This window comes from Crinia signifera, chromosome 12, assembly GCF_055691185.1.
Source record: "Crinia signifera chromosome 12, ASM5569118v1, whole genome shotgun sequence".
NCBI lineage: Eukaryota > Metazoa > Chordata > Amphibia > Anura > Myobatrachidae > Crinia > Crinia signifera.
Window position 1 is genome coordinate 71,782,750 of NC_139228.1, and position 23,141 is coordinate 71,805,890.

The following is a 23,141-nucleotide window of genomic DNA, read 5'->3' on the forward strand; positions in this document are numbered from 1 at the left end:
GCGATGCGACCGACGCGATGCCCGCGATTTCCCATAGGGAACAATGTTAAATGTCCCAATTGACCCGATTTTCCTGTTCAATGTCTCAATTGACCCGATTTTCCATGGGAAACAATGTTAAATGGCCCACAGAGGCCAAATAGGCACCCTGAAGTGTGAAATGGCCCCCACAATTGTTAACGCCACCCCACGATCAACGTCAACCCGAAGAGTGGCGAGCGCAGCGAGGGGCGGCGGTACGCGTCCTACGACCTTTTCATACCCCCACTATCCACGTCGGCGTGGAGTTGAGAATAGAAAGTGTGGCGAGCGCAGCGAGCCACCGAGCCGGAAGCGTGGCGAGCGCAGCGAGCCCCACGAGGGGACGCGGACACCTTCACAGGTATACGCGCCCCCTCGCGGGCTTCACAGCTGTCCGCGTCCCCTCGCTGCGCTCGCCACGCTTCGGGCTCGGTGGCTCGCTGCGCTCGCCACACTTTCTATTCTCCACGCCGACGTGGATAGTGGGGGTATGAAAAGGTCGTAGGACGCGTACCACTGCCCCTCGCGGGCTCGCTGTGCTCGCCACGCTTCGGGTTCACGTTGATCGTGGGGTGGCGTTAACAATTGTGGGGGACATTTCACACTTCAGGGTGCCTATTTGGCCTCTGTGGGCCATTTAACATTGTTTCCTATGAAAAATCGGGGCAATTGAGACATTGAACAGGAAAATCGGGTCAATTGGGACATTTAACATTGTTCCCTATGGGAAATCGCGGGCATCGCGTCGGTCGCATGCGATTTTTTTGGTCGCATGCGATGCGACCGACGCGATTTTTTTTTACTAACGATGCTCACGATCAAAATCGTGGGCGCCCTTCTAGGTAAAGAGTACCTAGATGTATTATGGTCAGCGGTCAGGACATGTTGGGGTGTAGTGTCCTATGTCTGTATAGGGTGTAATAGATGTATTATGGCCAGTGGTCAGGACATGTTGGGGTGTAGTGTCCTGTGTCTGTATAGGGTGTAATAGATGTATTATGGCCAGTGGTCAGGACATGTTGGGGTGTAGTGTCCTATGTCTGTATAGGGTGTAATAGATGTATTATGGCCAGCGGTCAGGACATGTTGGGGGTGTAGTGTCCTGTGTCTGTATAGGGTGTAACAGATGTATTATGGCCAGTGGTCAGGACATGTTGAGGGTGTAGTGTCCTATGTCTGTATACGGTGTAATAGATGTATTATGGCCAGCGGTCAGGACATGTTGGGATGTAGTGTCCTATGTCTGTATAGGGTGTAATAGATGTATTATGGCCGGCGGTCAGGACATGTTGGGGTGTAGTGTCCTATGTCTGTATATGGTGTAATAGATGTATTATGGCCAGTGGTCAGGACATGTTGGGGGTGCAGTGTCCCATGTCTGTATAGGGTGTAATAGATGTATTATGGCCAGCGATCAGGACATGTTGGGGATGTAGTGTCCTATGTCTGTATAGGGTGTAATAGATGTATTATGGCCAGTGGTCAGGACATGTTGGGGGTGCAGTGTCCTATGTCTGTGTAGGGTGTACTAGATGTATTATGGCCAGCGGTCAGGACATGTTGGGGTGTAGTGTCCTATGTCTGTATAAGGTGTAATAGATGTATTATGGCCAGTGGTCAGGACATGTTGGGGTGCAGTGTCCTGTGTCTGTATAGGGTGTAATAGATGTATTATGGCCAGTGGTCAGGACATGTTGGGGTGTAGTGTCCTATGTCTGTATAGGGCGTAATAGATGTATTATGGGCAGCGGTCAGGACATGTTGGGATGTAGTGTCCTATGTCTGTATAGGGTGTAATAGATGTATTATGGTCAGTGGTCAGGACATTTTGGGGGTGTAGTGTCCTATGTCTGTATAGGGTGTAATAGATGTATTATGGCCGGTGGTCAGGACATGTTGGGGTGTAGTGTCCTATGTCTGTATAGGGTGTAATAGATGTATTATGGGCATTAGTCAGGACATGTTGGAGTGTAGTGTCCTATGTCTGTATAGGGTGTAATAGATGTATTATGGCCAGCGGTCAGGACATGTTGGGGTGTAGTGTCCTATGTCTGTATAGGGTGTAATAGATGTATTATGGCCGGTGGTCAGGACATGTTGGGGTGTAGTGTCCTATGTCTGTATAGGGTGTAATAGATGTATTATGGCCAGCGGTCAGGTCATGTTGGGGGTGTAGTGTCCTTTGTCTGTATAGGGTGTAATAGATGTATTATGGGCAGCGGTCAGGACATGTTGGGGTGTAGTGTCCTATGTCTGTATAGGGTGTAATAGATGTATTATGGCCAGTGGTCAGGACATGTTGGGGTGTAGTGTCCTATGTCTGTATAGGGTGTAACAGATGTATTATGGCCAGTGGTCAGGACATGTTGGGGTGTAGTGTTCTGTGTCTGTATAGGGTGTGATAGATGTATTATGGCCAGCGGTCAGGACATGTTGGGGTGTAGTGTCCTATGTCTGTATAGGGTGTAATAGATGTATTATGGGCAGCGGTCAGGACATGTTGGGGTGTAGTGTCCTATGTCTGTATTGGGTGTAATAGATGTATTATGGCCAGTGGTCAGGTCATGTTGGGGTGTAGTGTCCTATGTCTGTATAGGGTGTAATAGATGTATTATGGCCAGCGGTCAGGACATGTTGGGGTGTAGTGTCCTATGTCTGTATAGGGTGTAATAGATGTACTATGGCCGGCGGTCAGGACATGTTGGGGTGTAGTGTCCTATGTCTGTATAGGGTGTAATAGATGTATTATGGCCAGTGGTCAGGACATGTTGGGGTGTAGTGTCCTATGTTTATATAGGGTGTAATAGATGTATTATGGCCAGTGGTCAGGACATGTTGGGGTGTAGTGTCCTATGTCTGTATAGGGTGTAATAGATGTATTATGGCCAGGACATGTTGGGGTGTAGTGTCCTATGTCTGTATAGGGTGTAATAGATGTATTATGGCCAGTGGTCAGGACATGTTGGGGTGTAGTGTCCTATGTTTATATAGGGTGTAATAGATGTATTATGGCCAGTGGTCAGGACATGTTGGGGTGTAGTGTCCTATGTCTGTATAGGGTGTAATAGATGTATTATGGCCAGCGGTCAGGACATGTTGGGGTATAGTGTCCTATGTCTGTATAGGGTGTAATAGATGTATTATGGCCAGCGGTCAGGTCATGTTGGGGGTGTAGTGTCCTTTGTCTGTATAGGGTGTAATAGATGTATTATGGGCAGCGGTCAGGACATGTTGGTGGTGTAGTGTCCTATGTCTGTATAGGGTGTAATAGATGTATTATGGCCAGCGGTCAGGACATGTTGGGATGTAGTGTCCTATGTCTGTATAGGGTGTAATAGATGTATTATGGCCAGTGGTCAGGACATGTTGGGGTGTAGTGTCCTATGTTTATATAGGGTGTAATAGATGTATTATGGCCAGCGGTCAGGACATGTTGGGGGTGTAGTGTCCTGTGTCTGTATAGGGTGTAATAGATGTATTATGGCCAGTGGTCAGGACATGTTGGGGTGTAGTGTCCTATGTCTGTATAGGGTGTAATAGATGTATTATGGTCAGTGGTCAGGACATGTTGGGGTGTAGTGTCCTATGTCTGTATAGGGTGTAATAGATGTATTATGGCCAGTGGTCAGGACATGTTGGGGTGTAGTGTCCTATGTCTGTATAGGGTGTAATAGATGTATTATGGCCAGCGGTCAGGACATGTTGGGGTGTAGTGTCCTATGTCTGTATAGGGTGTAATAGATGTAGTATGGCCAGTGGTCAGGACATGTTGGGGTGTAGTGTCCTATGTCTGTATAGGGTGTAATAGATGTAGTATGGCCAGTGGTCAGGACATGTTGGGGTGTAGTGTCCTATGTTTATATAGGGTGTAATAGATGTATTATGGCCAGCGGTCAGGACATGTTGGGGGTGTAGTGTCCTGTGTCTGTATAGGGTGTAATAGATGTATTATGGCCAGTGGTCAGGACATGTTGGGGTGTAGTGTCCTATGTCTGTATAGGGTGTAATAGATGTATTATGGCCAGTGGTCAGGACATGTTGGGGTGTAGTGTCCTATGTCTGTATAGGGTGTAATAGATTTATTATGGCCAGCGGTGAGGACATGTTGGGGTGTAGTGTCCTATGTCTGTATAGGGTGTAATAGATGTAGTATGGCCAGTGGTCAGGACATGTGGGGGTGTAGTGTCCTATGTCTGTATAGGGTGTAATAGATGTATTATGGTCAGCGGTCAGGATATGTTGGGGTGTAGTGTCCTATGTCTGTATAGGGTGTAATAGATGTAGTATGGCCAGCGGTCAGGACATGTTGGGGTGTAGTGTCCTATGTCTGTATAGGGTGTAATAGATGTATTATGGCCAGGACATGTTGGGGTGTAGTGTCCTATGTTTATATAGGGTGTAATAGATGTATTATGGCCAGTGGTCAGGACATGTTGGGGTGTAGTGTCCTGTGTCTGTATAGGGTGTAATAGATGTATTATGGCCAGTGGTCAGGACATGTTGGGGTGTAGTGTCCTATGTCTATATAGGGTGTAATAGATGTATTATGGCCAGCGGTCAGGACATGTTGGGGTGTAGTGTCCTGTGTCTGTATAGGGTGTAATAGATGTATTATGGCCAGCGGTCAGGACATGTTGGGGGTGTAGTGTCCTGTGTCTGTATAGGGTGTAATAGATGTATTATGGTCAGCGGTCAGGACATGTTGGGGTGTAGTGTCCTGTGTCTGTATAGGGTGTAATAGATGTATTATGGCCAGTGGTCAGGACATGTTGGTGGTGTAGTGTCCTATGTCTGTATAGGGTGTAATAGATGTATTATGGTCAGCGGTCAGGACATGTTGGGGTGTAGTGTCCTATGTCTGTATAGGGTTTAATAGATGTATTATGGCCAGTGGTCAGGACATGTTGGGAGTGTAGTGTCCTATGTCTGTATAGGGTGTAATAGATGTATTATGGTCAGTGGTCAGGACATGTTGGGGTGTAGTGTCCTATGTCTGTATAGGGTGTAATAGATGTATTATGCTCAGCGGTCAGGACATGTTGGGGTGTAGTGTCCTATGTCTGTATAGGGTGTAATAGATGTATTATGGCCAGCGGTCAGGACATGTTGGGGTGTAGTGTCCTATGTCTGTATAGGGTGTAATAGATGTATTATGGTCAGCGGTCAGGACATGTTGGGGGTGTAGTGTCCTATGTCTGTATAGGGTGTAATAGATGTATTATGGTCAGCGGTCAGGACATGTTGGGGGTGTAGTGTCCTATGTCTGTATAGGGTGTAATAGATGTATTATGGTCAGCGGTCAGGACATGTTGGGGTGTAGTGTCCTATGTCTGTATAGGGTGTAATAGATGTATTATGGCCAGTGGTCAGGACATGTTGGGGTGTAGTGTCCTATGTCTGTATAGGGTGTAATAGATGTATTATGGGCAGCGGTCAGGACATGTTGGGGGTGTAGTGTCCTATGTCTGTATAGGGTGTAATAGATGTATTATGGCCAGTGGTCAGGACATGTTGGGGTGTAGTGTCCTATGTCTGTATAGGGTGTAATAGATGTATTATGGTCAGCGGTCAGGACATGTTGGGGGTGTAGTGTCCTATGTCTGTATAGGGTGTAATAGATGTATTATGGTCAGCGGTCAGGACATGTTGGGGGTGTAGTGTCCTATGTCTGTATAGGGTGTAATAGATGTATTATGGTCAGCGGTCAGGACATGTTGGGGGTGTAGTGTCCTTTGTCTGTATAGGGTGTAATAGATGTATTATGGGCAGCGGTCAGGACATGTTGGGGTGTAGTGTCCTATGTCTGTATAGGGTGTAATAGATGTATTATGGCCAGTGGTCAGGACATGTTGGGGTGTAGTGTCCTATGTCTGTATAGGGTGTAACAGATGTATTATGGCCAGTGGTCAGGACATGTTGGGGTGTAGTGTTCTGTGTCTGTATAGGGTGTGATAGATGTATTATGGCCAGCGGTCAGGACATGTTGGGGTGTAGTGTCCTATGTCTGTATAGGGTGTAATAGATGTATTATGGGCAGCGGTCAGGACATGTTGGGGTGTAGTGTCCTATGTCTGTATTGGGTGTAATAGATGTATTATGGCCAGTGGTCAGGTCATGTTGGGGTGTAGTGTCCTATGTCTGTATAGGGTGTAATAGATGTATTATGGCCAGCGGTCAGGACATGTTGGGGTGTAGTGTCCTATGTCTGTATAGGGTGTAATAGATGTACTATGGCCGGCGGTCAGGACATGTTGGGGTGTAGTGTCCTATGTCTGTATAGAGTGTAATAGATGTATTATGGCCAGTGGTCAGGACATGTTGGGGTGTAGTGTCCTATGTTTATATAGGGTGTAATAGATGTATTATGGCCAGTGGTCAGGACATGTTGGGGTGTAGTGTCCTATGTCTGTATAGGGTGTAATAGATGTATTATGGCCAGGACATGTTGGGGTGTAGTGTCCTATGTCTGTATAGGGTGTAATAGATGTATTATGGCCAGTGGTCAGGACATGTTGGGGTGTAGTGTCCTATGTTTATATAGGGTGTAATAGATGTATTATGGCCAGTGGTCAGGACATGTTGGGGTGTAGTGTCCTATGTCTGTATAGGGTGTAATAGATGTATTATGGCCAGCGGTCAGGACATGTTGGGGTATAGTGTCCTATGTCTGTATAGGGTGTAATAGATGTATTATGGCCAGCGGTCAGGTCATGTTGGGGGTGTAGTGTCCTTTGTCTGTATAGGGTGTAATAGATGTATTATGGGCAGCGGTCAGGACATGTTGGTGGTGTAGTGTCCTATGTCTGTATAGGGTGTAATAGATGTATTATGGCCAGCGGTCAGGACATGTTGGGATGTAGTGTCCTATGTCTGTATAGGGTGTAATAGATGTATTATGGCCAGTGGTCAGGACATGTTGGGGTGTAGTGTCCTATGTTTATATAGGGTGTAATAGATGTATTATGGCCAGCGGTCAGGACATGTTGGGGGTGTAGTGTCCTGTGTCTGTATAGGGTGTAATAGATGTATTATGGCCAGTGGTCAGGACATGTTGGGGTGTAGTGTCCTATGTCTGTATAGGGTGTAATAGATGTATTATGGTCAGTGGTCAGGACATGTTGGGGTGTAGTGTCCTATGTCTGTATAGGGTGTAATAGATGTATTATGGCCAGTGGTCAGGACATGTTGGGGTGTAGTGTCCTATGTCTGTATAGGGTGTAATAGATGTATTATGGCCAGCGGTCAGGACATGTTGGGGTGTAGTGTCCTATGTCTGTATAGGGTGTAATAGATGTAGTATGGCCAGTGGTCAGGACATGTTGGGGTGTAGTGTCCTATGTCTGTATAGGGTGTAATAGATGTAGTATGGCCAGTGGTCAGGACATGTTGGGGTGTAGTGTCCTATGTTTATATAGGGTGTAATAGATGTATTATGGCCAGCGGTCAGGACATGTTGGGGGTGTAGTGTCCTGTGTCTGTATAGGGTGTAATAGATGTATTATGGCCAGTGGTCAGGACATGTTGGGGTGTAGTGTCCTATGTCTGTATAGGGTGTAATAGATGTATTATGGCCAGTGGTCAGGACATGTTGGGGTGTAGTGTCCTATGTCTGTATAGGGTGTAATAGATTTATTATGGCCAGCGGTGAGGACATGTTGGGGTGTAGTGTCCTATGTCTGTATAGGGTGTAATAGATGTAGTATGGCCAGTGGTCAGGACATGTGGGGGTGTAGTGTCCTATGTCTGTATAGGGTGTAATAGATGTATTATGGTCAGCGGTCAGGATATGTTGGGGTGTAGTGTCCTATGTCTGTATAGGGTGTAATAGATGTAGTATGGCCAGCGGTCAGGACATGTTGGGGTGTAGTGTCCTATGTCTGTATAGGGTGTAATAGATGTATTATGGCCAGGACATGTTGGGGTGTAGTGTCCTATGTTTATATAGGGTGTAATAGATGTATTATGGCCAGTGGTCAGGACATGTTGGGGTGTAGTGTCCTGTGTCTGTATAGGGTGTAATAGATGTATTATGGCCAGTGGTCAGGACATGTTGGGGTGTAGTGTCCTATGTCTATATAGGGTGTAATAGATGTATTATGGCCAGCGGTCAGGACATGTTGGGGTGTAGTGTCCTGTGTCTGTATAGGGTGTAATAGATGTATTATGGCCAGCGGTCAGGACATGTTGGGGGTGTAGTGTCCTGTGTCTGTATAGGGTGTAATAGATGTATTATGGTCAGCGGTCAGGACATGTTGGGGTGTAGTGTCCTGTGTCTGTATAGGGTGTAATAGATGTATTATGGCCAGTGGTCAGGACATGTTGGTGGTGTAGTGTCCTATGTCTGTATAGGGTGTAATAGATGTATTATGGTCAGCGGTCAGGACATGTTGGGGTGTAGTGTCCTATGTCTGTATAGGGTTTAATAGATGTATTATGGCCAGTGGTCAGGACATGTTGGGAGTGTAGTGTCCTATGTCTGTATAGGGTGTAATAGATGTATTATGGTCAGTGGTCAGGACATGTTGGGGTGTAGTGTCCTATGTCTGTATAGGGTGTAATAGATGTATTATGCTCAGCGGTCAGGACATGTTGGGGTGTAGTGTCCTATGTCTGTATAGGGTGTAATAGATGTATTATGGCCAGCGGTCAGGACATGTTGGGGTGTAGTGTCCTATGTCTGTATAGGGTGTAATAGATGTATTATGGTCAGCGGTCAGGACATGTTGGGGGTGTAGTGTCCTATGTCTGTATAGGGTGTAATAGATGTATTATGGTCAGCGGTCAGGACATGTTGGGGGTGTAGTGTCCTATGTCTGTATAGGGTGTAATAGATGTATTATGGTCAGCGGTCAGGACATGTTGGGGTGTAGTGTCCTATGTCTGTATAGGGTGTAATAGATGTATTATGGCCAGTGGTCAGGACATGTTGGGGTGTAGTGTCCTATGTCTGTATAGGGTGTAATAGATGTATTATGGGCAGCGGTCAGGACATGTTGGGGGTGTAGTGTCCTATGTCTGTATAGGGTGTAATAGATGTATTATGGCCAGTGGTCAGGACATGTTGGGGTGTAGTGTCCTATGTCTGTATAGGGTGTAATAGATGTATTATGGTCAGCGGTCAGGACATGTTGGGGGTGTAGTGTCCTATGTCTGTATAGGGTGTAATAGATGTATTATGGTCAGCGGTCAGGACATGTTGGGGTGTAGTGTCCTATGTCTGTATAGGGTGTAATAGATGTATTATGGCCAGCGGTCAGGACATGTTGGGGTGTAGTGTCCTATGTCTGTATAGGGTGTAATAGATGTATTATGGCCAGTGGTCAGGACATGTTGGTGGTGTAGTGTCCTATGTCTATATAGGGTGTAATAGATGTATTATGGCCAGCGGTCAGGACATGTTGGGGTGTAGTGTCCTATGTTTATATAGGGTGTAATAGATGTATTATGGCCAGCGGTCAGGACATGTTGGGTGTAGTGTCCTATGTCTGTATAGGGTGTAATAGATGTATTATGGCCAGTGGTCAGGACATGTTGGGGTGTAGTGTCCTATGTCTGTATAGGGTGTAATAGATGTATTACGGCCAGCGGTGAGGACATGTTGGGGTGTAGTGTCCTATGTCTGTATAGGGTGTAATAGATGTAGTATGGCCAGTGGTCAGGACATGTGGGGGTGTAGTGTCCTATGTCTGTATAGGGTGTAATAGATGTATTATGGTCAGCGGTCAGGATATGTTGGGGTGTAGTGTCCTATGTCTGTATAGGGTGTAATAGATGTAGTATGGCCAGCGGTCAGGACATGTTGGGGTGTAGTGTCCTATGTCTGTATAGGGTGTAATAGATGTATTATGGCCAGGACATGTTGGGGTGTAGTGTCCTATGTTTATATAGGGTGTAATAGATGTATTATGGCCAGTGGTCAGGACATGTTGGGGTGTAGTGTCCTGTGTCTGTATAGGGTGTAATAGATGTATTATGGCCAGTGGTCAGGACATGTTGGGGTGTAGTGTCCTATGTCTATATAGGGTGTAATAGATGTATTATGGCCAGCGGTCAGGACATGTTGGGGGTGTAGTGTCCTGTGTCTGTATAGGGTGTAATAGATGTATTATGGTCAGCGGTCAGGACATGTTGGGGTGTAGTGTCCTGTGTCTGTATAGGGTGTAATAGATGTATTATGGCCAGTGGTCAGGACATGTTGGTGGTGTAGTGTCCTATGTCTGTATAGGGTGTAATAGATGTATTATGGTCAGCGGTCAGGACATGTTGGGGTGTAGTGTCCTATGTCTGTATAGGGTGTAATAGATGTATTATGGCCAGCGGTCAGGACATGTTGGGGTGTAGTGTCCTGTGTCTGTATAGGGTGTAATAGATGTATTATGGTCAGCGGTCAGGACATGTTGGGGTGTAGTGTCCTATGTCTGTATAGGGTGTAATAGATGTATTATGGTCAGCGGTCAGGACATGTTGGGGTGTAGTGTCCTGTGTCTGTATAGGGTGTAATAGATGTATTATGGCCAGTGGTCAGGACATGTTGGTGGTGTAGTGTCCTATGTCTGTATAGGGTGTAATAGATGTATTATGGCCAGGACATGTTGGGGTGTAGTGTCCTATGTCTGTATAGGGTGTAATAGATGTATTATGGCCAGTGGTCAGGACATGTTGGGGGTGTAGTGTCCTATGTCTGTATAGGGTGTAATAGATGTATTATGGCCAGTGGTCAGGACATGTTGGGGGTGTAGTGTCCTATGTCTGTATAGGGTGTAATAGATGTATTATGGTCAGTGGTCAGGACATGTTGGGGTGTAGTGTCCTATGTCTGTATAGGGTGTAATAGATGTATTATGCTCAGCGGTCAGGACATGTTGGGGTGTAGTGTCCTATGTCTGTATAGGGTGTAATAGATGTATTATGGCCAGTGGTCAGGACATGTTGGGGTGTAGTGTCCTATGTCTGTATAGGGTGTAATAGATGTATTATGGTCAGCGGTCAGGACATGTTGGGGGTGTAGTGTCCTATGTCTGTATAGGGTGTAATAGATGTATTATGGTCAGCGGTCAGGACATGTTGGGGGTGTAGTGTCCTATGTCTGTATAGGGTGTAATAGATGTATTATGGTCAGCGGTCAGGACATGTTGGGGTGTAGTGTCCTATGTCTGTATAGGGTGTAATAGATGTATTATGGCCAGTGGTCAGGACATGTTGGGGTGTAGTGTCCTATGTCTGTATAGGGTGTAATAGATGTATTATGGGCAGCGGTCAGGACATGTTGGGGGTGTAGTGTCCTATGTCTGTATAGGGTGTAATAGATGTATTATGGCCAGTGGTCAGGACATGTTGGGGTGTAGTGTCCTATGTCTGTATAGGGTGTAATAGATGTATTATGGGCAGCGGTCAGGACATGTTGGGGGTGTAGTGTCCTATGTTTGTATAGGGTGTAATAGATGTATTATGGCCAGTGGTCAGTACATGTTGGGGGTGTAGTGTCCTATGTCTGTATAGGGTGTAATAGATGTATTATGGTCAGCGGTCAGGACATGTTGGGGGTGTAGTGTCCTATGTCTGTATAGGGTGTAATAGATGTATTATGGGCAGCGGTCAGGACATGTTGGGGGTGTAGTGTCCTGTGTCTGTATAGGGTGTAATAGATGTATTATGGCCAGCGGTCAGGACATGTTGGGTGTAGTGTCCTATGTCTGTATAGGGTGTAATAGATGTATTATGGCCAGTGGTCAGGACATGTTGGGGGTGTAGTGTCCTATGTGTGTGTATAGGGTGTAATAGATGTATTATGGCCAGCGGTCAGGACATGTTGGGGGTGTAGTGTCCTGTGTCTGTATAGGGTGTAATAGATGTATTATGGCCAGCGGTCAGGATATGTTGGGGTTTAGTGTCCTATGTCTGTATAGGGTGTAATAGATGTATTATGGTCAGCGGTCAGGACATGTTGGGGTGTAGTGTCCTGTGTCTGTATAGGGTGTAATAGATGTATTATGGCCAGTGGTCAGGACATGTTGGTGGTGTAGTGTCCTATGTCTGTATAGGGTGTAATAGATGTATTATGGCCAGGACATGTTGGGGTGTAGTGTCCTATGTCTGTATAGGGTGTAATAGATGTATTATGGCCAGTGGTCAGGACATGTTGGGGTGTAGTGTCCTATGTCTGTATAGGGTGTAATAGATGTATTATGGCCAGTGGTCAGGACATGTTGGGGGTGTAGTGTCCTATGTCTGTATAGGGTGTAATAGATGTATTATGGCCAGTGGTCAGGACATGTTGGGGGTGTAGTGTCCTATGTCTGTATAGGGTGTAATAGATGTATTATGGTCAGTGGTCAGGACATGTTGGGGTGTAGTGTCCTATGTCTGTATAGGGTGTAATAGATGTATTATGCTCAGCGGTCAGGACATGTTGGGGTGTAGTGTCCTATGTCTGTATAGGGTGTAATAGATGTATTATGGCCAGTGGTCAGGACATGTTGGGGTGTAGTGTCCTATGTCTGTATAGGGTGTAATAGATGTATTATGGTCAGCGGTCAGGACATGTTGGGGGTGTAGTGTCCTATGTCTGTATAGGGTGTAATAGATGTATTATGGTCAGCGGTCAGGACATGTTGGGGGTGTAGTGTCCTATGTCTGTATAGGGTGTAATAGATGTATTATGGTCAGCGGTCAGGACATGTTGGGGTGTAGTGTCCTATGTCTGTATAGGGTGTAATAGATGTATTATGGCCAGTGGTCAGGACATGTTGGGGTGTAGTGTCCTATGTCTGTATAGGGTGTAATAGATGTATTATGGGCAGCGGTCAGGACATGTTGGGGGTGTAGTGTCCTATGTCTGTATAGGGTGTAATAGATGTATTATGGCCAGTGGTCAGGACATGTTGGGGTGTAGTGTCCTATGTCTGTATAGGGTGTAATAGATGTATTATGGGCAGCGGTCAGGACATGTTGGGGGTGTAGTGTCCTATGTCTGTATAGGGTGTAATAGATGTATTATGGCCAGTGGTCAGTACATGTTGGGGGTGTAGTGTCCTATGTCTGTATAGGGTGTAATAGATGTATTATGGTCAGCGGTCAGGACATGTTGGGGGTGTAGTGTCCTATGTCTGTATAGGGTGTAATAGATGTATTATGGGCAGCGGTCAGGACATGTTGGGGGTGTAGTGTCCTGTGTCTGTATAGGGTGTAATAGATGTATTATGGCCAGCGGTCAGGACATGTTGGGTGTAGTGTCCTATGTCTGTATAGGGTGTAATAGATGTATTATGGCCAGTGGTCAGGACATGTTGGGGTGTAGTGTCCTATGTCTGTATAGGGTGTAATAGATGTATTACGGCCAGCGGTCAGGACATGTTGGGGTGTAGGGTCCTATGTCTGTATAGGGTGTAATAGATGTATTATGGCCAGTGGTCAGGACATGTTGGGGTGTAGTGTCCTATGTCTGTATAGGGTGTAATAGATGTATTATGGTCAGCGGTCAGGTCATGTTGGGATGTAGTGTCCTATGTCTGTATAGGGTGTAATAGATGTATTATGGCCGGCGGTCAGGACATGTTGGGGTGTAGTGTACTATGTCTGTATAGGGTGTAATAGATGTATTATGGCCAGTGGTCAGGACATGTTGGGGTGTAGTGTCCTATGTCTGTATAGGGTGTAATAGATGTATTATGGCCAGTGGTCAGGACATGTTGGGGGTGTAGTGTCCTATGTCTGTATAGGGTGTAATAGATGTATTATGGCCAGTGGTCAGGACATGTTGAAGTGTAGTGTCCTATGTATGTATAGGGTGTAATAGATGTATTATAGCCAGTGGTCAGGACACGTTGGGGTGTAGTGTCCTATGTCTGTATAAGGTGTAATAGATGTATTATGGTCAGCGGTCAGGTCATGTTGGGATGTAGTGTCCTATGTCTGTATAGGGTGTAATAGATGTATTATGGCCAGTGGTCAGTACATGTTGGGGGTGTAGTGTCCTATGTCTGTATAGGGTGTAATAGATGTATTATGGTCAGCGGTCAGGACATGTTGGGGGTGTAGTGTCCTATGTCTGTATAGGGTGTAATAGATGTATTATGGCCAGCGGTCAGGACATGTTGGGGGTGTAGTGTCCTGTGTCTGTATAGGGTGTAATAGATGTATTATGGCCAGCGGTCAGGACATGTTGGGGTGTAGTGTCCTATGTTTATATAGGGTGTAATAGATGTATTATGGCCAGCGGTCAGGACATGTTGGGTGTAGTGTCCTATGTCTGTATAGGGTGTAATAGATGTATTATGGCCAGTGGTCAGGACATGTTGGGGTGTAGTGTCCTATGTCTGTATAGGGCGTAATAGATGTATTATGGCCAGTGGTCAGGACATGTTGGGGTGTAGTGTCCTATGTCTGTATAGGGTGTAATAGATGTATTATAGCCAGTGGTCAGGACACGTTGGGGTGTAGTGTCCTATGTCTGTATAAGGTGTAATAGATGTATTATGGTCAGTGGTCAGGACATGTTGGGGGTGTAGTGTCCTATGTCTGTATAGGGTGTAATAGATGAATTATGGCCAGTGGTCAGGACATGTTGGGGTGTAGTGTTCTGTGTCTGTATAGGGTGTAATAGATGTATTATGGCCAGTGGTCAGGACATGTTGGGGTGTAGTGTCCTATGTCTGTATAGGGTGTAATAGATGTATTATGGCCAGTGGTCAGGACATGTTGGGGTGTAGTGTCCTATGTCTGTATAGGGTGTAATAGATGTATTATGGCCAGCGGTCAGGTCATGCTGGGGGTGTAGTGTCCTATGTCTGTATAGGGTGTAATAGATGTATTATGGTCAGTGGTCAGGACATGTTGGGGATGTAGTGTCCTATGTCTGTATAGGGTGTAATAGATGTATTATGGCCAGCGGTCAGGACATGTTGGGGTGTAGTGTCCTATGTCTGTATAGGGTGTAATAGATGTATTATAGCCAGCGGTCAGGTCATGTTGGGGTGTAGTGTCCTATGTCTGTATAGGGTGTAATAGATGTATTATCGCAAGTGGTCAGGACATGTTGGGGTGTAGTGTCCTATGTTTATATAGGGTGTAATAGATGTATTATGGCCAGGACATGTTGGGGTGTAGTGTTTTATGTCTGTATAGAGTGTAAAAAAAAAGTTCTTAACCAGACGGTTAGACACGGTGAAAGTAATTAATAACAGATAATAATGAGGTAATGAGTTTGATGTCTCATTTACCTTTGACTCCCTCAGATAATTCAGTTTAAAGCTGAAGGCTCTGATTACCAATACATCATATCATTGTCACTGCTAATCGCTATCATTACATCATGACACTAGAAATGTCATCTACATCCAACTGTAAGGTTACAGCCATTGCACTTGGTTGCTCTTCATTAGAAAAATAAATTAAATCTAAAGACCCATACACACTGGGCGATTTTGAGCTGAAAGCCGCTCAAAACACCAACTTTCAGCTCAAAGCCACCCGATATGTATGGCCCGGCGATGAGAGCTGCTGCGCACTCCCGCATCATCACCGAGAAAGCCGCTCATCTGCTGGTATTATGTCCATACGCGCTGGGCATAATCGCACAGTGTGTATGGACCTTTACACTCATTTTGCACTAGGTCAGTGGTTCCCAAACTGTGTGCCATGGCACCCTGGGGTGCCTCTGGACACTTGCACTGGTGCTCGGGGTTGGTGGTCCAGTACCAATACCAATTATATATGGTCAATGTAACAGTCAATTAGCAGTGTTGGCGGCTGCCAATCATAAAGTATGTGGACATACAGAAGCTAATCCTGTCCCTCACCACTTAATTAAACCTAAGGTTGACATTTATATACAATTGACGTAACATAAAATTTGTTTCCTGACCTGGAAATAAGAAACTTTAGGCCTAAGGGTGCCACGAAAAAATGTTTGATACTCTAGGGCGCCGTGATTCAAAAAAAAGTTTGGGAACCACTGCATTATGGTGATTACATAATGGATCCCAGATCTAACATGTAAGGCTTCGAGCTCCCCTAGTGGCAGCATTGTGCATTTGCAGCACCTTGCTCCAACAGAAAGAATATACCCTAGAGCAGGTTTTCTCAAACTCGGTCCTCAGGAACCCACACAGTTAACCTCTTCCAGGTCACCCGGCAGGTGCACTCATTACTCATTGACACATTTTAAAAGATCTACAGGTGGAGCTAATTATTTCACTTGTGAGACATGCACTGGGTGGGGTCCCGAGGACCGAGTTTGAGACCCTGTGCCATAGAGATTATCTGCCGCCATACAGGTGATAGAGGACAAGTCTTGCAGTGACAAAGATACGGGTATCAAAGCTGTGTGGAAAGGAGAGGGATGAAGGTTGTACATGAGTTACATCCCAGAGTTTACCATAGGCTACATGTGAACTGACCACAAAGCAAAACCTTTGTCTGACACAAGCAATACAAGTATGTATGGAACCATTGGTGCCTGTACACCAGTGTGGTATCTCTGCGCCAGCTGACACCAGGACAGTTCTATTACCTTTCTGCTTGGCTGGAGAAACTGGTACTGCAGGCCAATCTGAAAGCACAGGGATAAAGTAGTAGAAAGGATTCTTCAGATAGTGACGCACCTTTATAACATCGGTGGCCGATATAAGGAACTGCGCACGCTTTTCTCGCACTTTCTGGGTAAGGCTCAGACCTGTACACAGGCTACGTAACAGTAGACGGATATCCCCTGACACGTTGTCTTCTCATTGGTATTATTAGTATTCTGGACTTGTTCATTGTTGGGTCACTGGCTATTATGGGAAGGTGTCTGTCTTCATATTTCCTCCTACATGTCCCCCTGTCTGTCAGTCTCTCACTCTGTCATCTTAGTCCCTCCCTCCTCCTGTCCCCCTTCTTTCTCTATCTGTCAACTATATCTTTCCTGCCCCCCCCCCCCCCCCAGGTCTTATCTCTCTGTCATCTTTGTACTCCTGCCTCTCTCACGTCTGTCCACCCTCCACCTCTCCAATGCATCTCTGTTCTCCTCCCTTGTCTCTCTCATCTCTGTCCCCCTCCCCATCTCATCTCTGTCCCCCTCCCCATCACTATCTCCTCTCTGTACCCCTCTCCATCTCTTTACCATCTCGGCCCAACCACCCTCCCTCATCTCTCTCTCATCTCTGTCCCCCTCCCCATCTCTCTCTCATCTGTCCAACCTCCCTCCCTCATCTCTCTTTCACCTCTGTTCCTTCTGCCACCCTCTGCCAGTTTGCCACTTTATCTCATCTCTGCCCCCCCCATCTCTCTCTCATCTGTCCAACCTCCCTCCCTAATCTCTCTTTCACTCTCTTTCACCTCTGTTCCTTTTGCCCCCCCCCCCTCCACCAGTCTGCCACTTTATCTCATCTCTGTCCTCCTTCCCCTCATCAGTCTCTGATATATATTACTTCCTCCATCTGCCTCACTCTTATATATGTTCTTCTTTTACCCTTGCTGTCCCTTTCTGTTGTGGTGGACACTGACGGGGGGGGGGGGTTTAGACTTGTACATCCATACAGCACTGGGGTAAGGAAGAGGGGAGGCTGGGTCCAGGCTGCCAGCGAGAGCTGTGTGTGTGTGGGGGGGGGGGGGGGGGGGGTCGCAGCTGATCCCCCTTGAACCTTCCTGGGTTACAGGATCGCATTTGAAACATCGAATGTGATCCCAGCAAGTGCTGCCGGAGGCTGTCCGATCCTACATGCAGCACTCAAGGGGCTCCGATCCGATGCCCACAGGACCGATGTGCAAGGGATCGGATCAGATCTAAAACACATGCAATTAGCTTTTCACCCGATTCCGGCGCATCAGGTCATGAAATCGGGTAAAATCACGGTAGTGTATGGCCAGCTGGAGGGGATAATTTACTAAGATGAGAGTTCTATTGAAGATGGGATGTTTCCCATAGCAACCAATCAGAATCGACTTTTTATTTATTTAGAACCTTCTAAATGAAAATAGATAGAATCTGATTGATTGTTTATAGCAACATTCCATCTTTAATGGAACCCCCATTTTAGCAAATTAACCCCCAATACCTCTTATATAGGCAACTTCACAAAATCGTGCCGCATAGTCATCGAACTGCAGGCCATACCGTTTACTGGTTCTCTGTATTGTACACTGACTCTCACTGTACTGTAAGTGCAAATGTATACATCAGAGAAGTATAGCAAATATTCTCATTACCCTATGAAAACGACTGCTAAGCTAACATATATGTGTACAGAGAAAATACAAAAGCGATAGCGTCACCCAGACTTTAAAAAGTTCCAGAATTGCCTCTTCCTGGGAGATGTTTTACAGCTGTGTATTTCTTCATTTCCTATGGCGTGGTGTAAAATCTAGTAACTGATAGGTAGATAGTTCTAGATCCATATCCTTAGGGACAATGTAGCACTAGCTTACCTTCCTACAGACTGCATGATATCTAGCAGCAAAGGAGCAGCCAAATCAGGACTCAGGTGGATGAACGTCAGGAGGACGACTATAGCAAGGCCCAACGTTTCCTCGTCATACTCTTCTAATATGGCTCCGCAGTCATGACACCTGTAAAAGATGTAAATTATCCACGTTACCTAAGGGACCGTCAACCTGTCACTCAGACTATGTTTTGCAAACAGAAAACTTTTGGTGTTTTTGCCATGCGATTTAAAGTGACAATAATCACCATTTTATACACTGCAGCAAAGCCCCCCCCCCCCCCTTCCCCGGGAAGGTAGGCAAGTCTCCCACTTTCCCCTCGCAGCCTCCGCACCCCCCTTCACTTCTGCACCAAGTCCACCGAGTCCGGGATTTTGCAGGTCTGCGTCAAAGGGGCAAGGCTAAAATGACACGAATCGCGTCATTTCTCTGCATTTTAGCCCCTCCCCCCAGCCATGGACCCACAAATTGCAGAGTTTGAGTGGCATCGGGGCAGGGCTTGCTGACATCAGCCTTGTCCCACCCCTTCTGGCAGCAGTATTGGTCTCCTCTCTGGGCTTCTCCCGGAGAGGAGATAGAATAAGTCTGTAAGTATGATCAAGCCTTAGGATGTGACTGACAGACTGTCCCATTTGAGGGTACAGGGTATGTGCTACATTCTTTTTTCATGTTTCTCCTTACTCAACACTTTCAACATTATTTAGTCTACAACCTAGGGATGGCCCATCCCTACTACAAACCCACTTCACTATTTCACTATTGTATACCTTATGGCCATATAGTATCAAAATGCCTATATTAATCTAAAATGACAAATATATTTTCCAGCTGTGGTTCATCAACCATACAAGCCATTATTGCGATGCCTTATCAGTTATATTAGTCATTATATAGAAATTAGCATTAAATATGCATAATTAGTTTAATGTTCTATATAACATTTTGCTAAATCTAAAGGGCATGGGGACCGTTGTTGGGAGATGACCAAATCCTTCTTCTGTGTGACGTTTTGCTGGGCACTTACTTGTCAGACATTATTGTGGGCTGGTCATCTGAGAAATCTTCAGGTGCCGGGACAAACATGCTGACAATACTCGGGGCGGAGAGTAGACTGGACTTGGTTGCCCCTTCAAAGATACAACAATAAACAATGATGTCTATATATATATATATATATATATATATATATATATATATATATATATATATATATATATATATATATATATATATATATATATATATATATATACTGTGTATATAGGGGATATATCAAATACCAATAATGGAGATTTATCGCACCTCAAACAACCACAGGTGGAGAAGTTGCCCCTAGCAACCAATATTACTATAGGATGTTCTTAGTTGCTAGGAGCAACTTCTCTTATTTAGAAGGTTTTCTAAAATAGCCCCTAGGGCATTTATGTCAGTTACGTATCCTGGCACAGGTATTACATACCTATTGGGCACACTAGGTATCTGCCTAGTGGTGACTAACCGAGAGGGAGCCAGAACACAATAAAACTACGCCCACTTGTATGAATTGCAGTACAGCCATATCGAACAGCACCATCTAGTGGCGAGTCCACAGAACACATGCTTTGCTTATTACTACGCGATGGACAATTAGAAAGTGAGAGATTTTGGGAGAGTTTCTCATTCTTTAAATCGGCAATTAATAAAACTGCAAAATCACCCTGGCCTATCACATTTGGCCCATAAAGTTTTGCAAATCATGTCAAATTGAAATGTAAAGTGCTGAATGTTACACACCAATCTGAATGTAAGGGATACTCGTCCTTCCCATGGAGACCTCGGAAATGCTCCCCAAGACTTCATGTGCAATTTTGGGATCATCTATATCAAAAGAATACAAGCACCGTTAACCACTGTTCCACATTTGACGTGGAGAATGCTGTTTGGGATGAAGTCAATTTTTCAAATGTAAAAAATACCGTCAGACAGTCAAAATACAGACAATTCAAAATGCAGACATTCTTTGTGTCTACATGTTTAAATTGCCGACATGTCAAAATGTCGACATGGTAACGAGTTTTTTCTTTAATACCGACTTGTTCTTACATCACGTAATAATAGTGTGCCAGGCACAGGGAGGCACCGTGCCCGAAGCCATGCTAGGGGATGCGGTACACTGACGCGTTGACCATGGTCGACTAGGTCGACATCCGGGACAAAATAGTTAAAAAGCCATGTCCACCTTTTGATTGTTGAGTTAATGCTTGTGTCAACCTTCGAACCATGTCGACCTTAGACAAGTCGACATTCTTCATGTGTCGCTTTAAGCCACGTTGACCTTCAGTGGTCGACTCAATGACCCATACAAACTTATATGTGGGATATACAGTATATATATGTCATGTTGACATAGACACCAAAAAAGTCAACTTTTTGACATGTCGACATTGGAAATGTCGCCATTCGGACCATGTCAGCATAATAAATGCCGGCATTTAGAACATATCGTTATTTGGCATGTCTGCCAATGCTTGTCGGCATTTTCACCGTCGGTATTTTGAATGTCGGCAAATCCTACTGAACCCTGCTGTTCTTACACACAGTGAACTCTGACCTCCAGAAACACAAGTTTGATGATGCTTCCCCTTTAATATGTGGGTGTGATTGTTAATGCTCCAGGTGAGAGGTAAGTGGTCTTAACCTACCTGGATCCCAGGTATTGATGTTGTGGGGTGCACTGGATTGGTGTTCAAGCTGCCTCTTCATGATCTGGGCCATGGTAAGAGCCCCCAAAGAGCCCCTCTTCATCTGCCTATATTGTGCTACGTAAATAAGAATGATGCTGTATCAGCAGCACAATGACAATTATTCTTACATGTACTGTGTCATTGGAGCCAGTGCTGCGGGGGTGGGTACACCCCATCTTACTGAGCACCCCAATCATTTCATAACGTCTGCTCCTATGTACATTAATGTGACATGTACGGCGTACAGTATGCAGCAGCGCCGGGGACCTACTTGTGAGGGATGAGCGGCTAATGGGCTCGGGAACCCCAGCTTCCAGGGTGGGTGCCGACGATGATTCTCTGGGCATTTCCAAAATGGAAAGCCCCTTAGATTCAGCCTCTGTAATAATAGCAAGAGACAGTCTGATAAGAACTTGAGTGAATGTGATGGTAAATATTTGGTGAAATGATTGCACTGAACGCATGTGCTGTATTGTAGATGAGGAATGTTCTCCAACACACCGAATTTCAGCAGGTCCGATACTGTTCCTGTAGACTTATGCAGAGCGACTATTACAGTGATGGCTAACCTTGACACTCCAGCTGTTGTTGAACTACACATCCCAGCATGCCCTGCTACAGTTTTACTACTTGGCCATGCTAAAACTGATGCAGGGCATACTCGGATGTGTAGTTCAACAACAGCTGGAGTGTCAAGGTGAGCCATCACTGAATGATTACCATTTATTTGTAAGGCGCCACCAAGTTCTGCAGCACCATACAGAGCAAAGATACAACAAAGGGTAACAAAGTAATTGGGGTGCAGCACCCTGCACCTAGATATAGGGCGGGATGTATTTAAATCCATCGCCGCCCCTCGCGTCTGACCGCAGCGATGCTAGCGCATTAACATATGCGCCTAGCATCACAGTGCGGTGACAGAGGCCCCCCTGCCATACCTGTGATGTGGTGTGCGGGGGGTCTCCATCACATCGCGGCTGTCGCCACCTATAGAAGCCTGTAGGCTTCTATCGCCACCCGCCACAGACTCCTGCTCCCCCCCCCCCCCCGTCCTCTGTGAAACTCCTCCTCCCCATAGCATATGTCACAGTCGGATGTCCTTACGGCGCCTCCCCCTCCCCCCTGCAGCCGGAAGGACATCCGGCTGTGACATATGCTAGGGGGAGGAGCCTGCCCTGTGATGACGTGGCGGCCCGATATTTAACAATGTACTGTACAAGGTACATTTAAAAATGTGGTAAAACCCCTGAAAATGGGGGTTTTACTGCATGTTTCACTTAGTACATCTCGCCCATAGCACTAGTGACCCCCAATACTTCGCAATGTCCTTGACAGATGGCTTGAGGGCTTACCCATGTATTGGCAAATATATGTAACCAAGATCTCTGAATTCTGCTAACATGTGGTTCTTAAATCTGGTTACTGTGATCATTCAGTGTGCTGGGGGAAATAATGTGTTTGATCTTACTCTAGATTACCCCTCCCTTACATGCACCTGAGTGGTGTCTGCCAGTACATATGATGGAAAGAATGGACCAAGCAGACATCCGGTGGACTAGGTTGGGATAGGTGAGATTTGTGGGAGTGTCTGAAGCAGTAGAGGTTTTGGGGAGAGTCTGAAAGAGCAAAAGAGAGTATGCCAGAGGTTAGAGGCAGCGTCGGATGGTCTTGGAGGTGGGAGTAACAGGTAGCAACCACTGGGAAGGAGAGTTCTCTGGTTGGATTGGCTGTTCCGCTGTGCGGAATATGCTCAGCAGAGAAGAACAGCCGATCCAGCCAGAGGACCAGTAAGGTACTGTAGGAAAGGGGTAGCTACAGTGGCTAGGACACCCAAGTCCTCATCAGGGCCACTGGAGGGCGGTAGTCGGGAGCAGGGAACCCCCCTGGATGCAGGTGAACGCGGTACGCGTCCTCCGACCTTTTCATACCCCCACTATCCACGTCGGCGTGGAGTTGAGAGTAGAAAGTGTGGCTACG

At 45.9% G+C, this 23,141-nt stretch overlaps 1 protein-coding gene across 6 annotated transcripts in view; it reads right to left on the reverse strand.

Moving 5' to 3' along the window:
- Nucleotides 1-23,141, reverse strand: part of UNC79 (unc-79 subunit of NALCN channel complex) — a 179,222-nt gene that overhangs the window by 55,413 nt on the left and 100,668 nt on the right. For 4 of the 6 annotated variants that reach the window (XM_083166032.1, XM_083166033.1, XM_083166029.1 and 1 more), the window contains 6 exons: nt 21,436-21,543; nt 21,123-21,239; nt 20,215-20,298; nt 19,466-19,568; nt 18,427-18,567; nt 16,532-16,570 (listed from right to left, as the gene is read on the reverse strand). In XM_083166032.1, the coding sequence (XP_083022158.1) occupies nt 16,532-16,570; nt 18,427-18,567; nt 19,466-19,568; nt 20,215-20,298; nt 21,123-21,239; nt 21,436-21,543 (592 nt within the window). The remainder of the gene's footprint in view (nt 1-16,531; nt 16,571-18,426; nt 18,568-19,465; nt 19,569-20,214; nt 20,299-21,122; nt 21,240-21,435; nt 21,544-23,141) is intronic. The other 2 variants (XM_083166030.1, XM_083166031.1) reach the window with 2 other exon arrangements.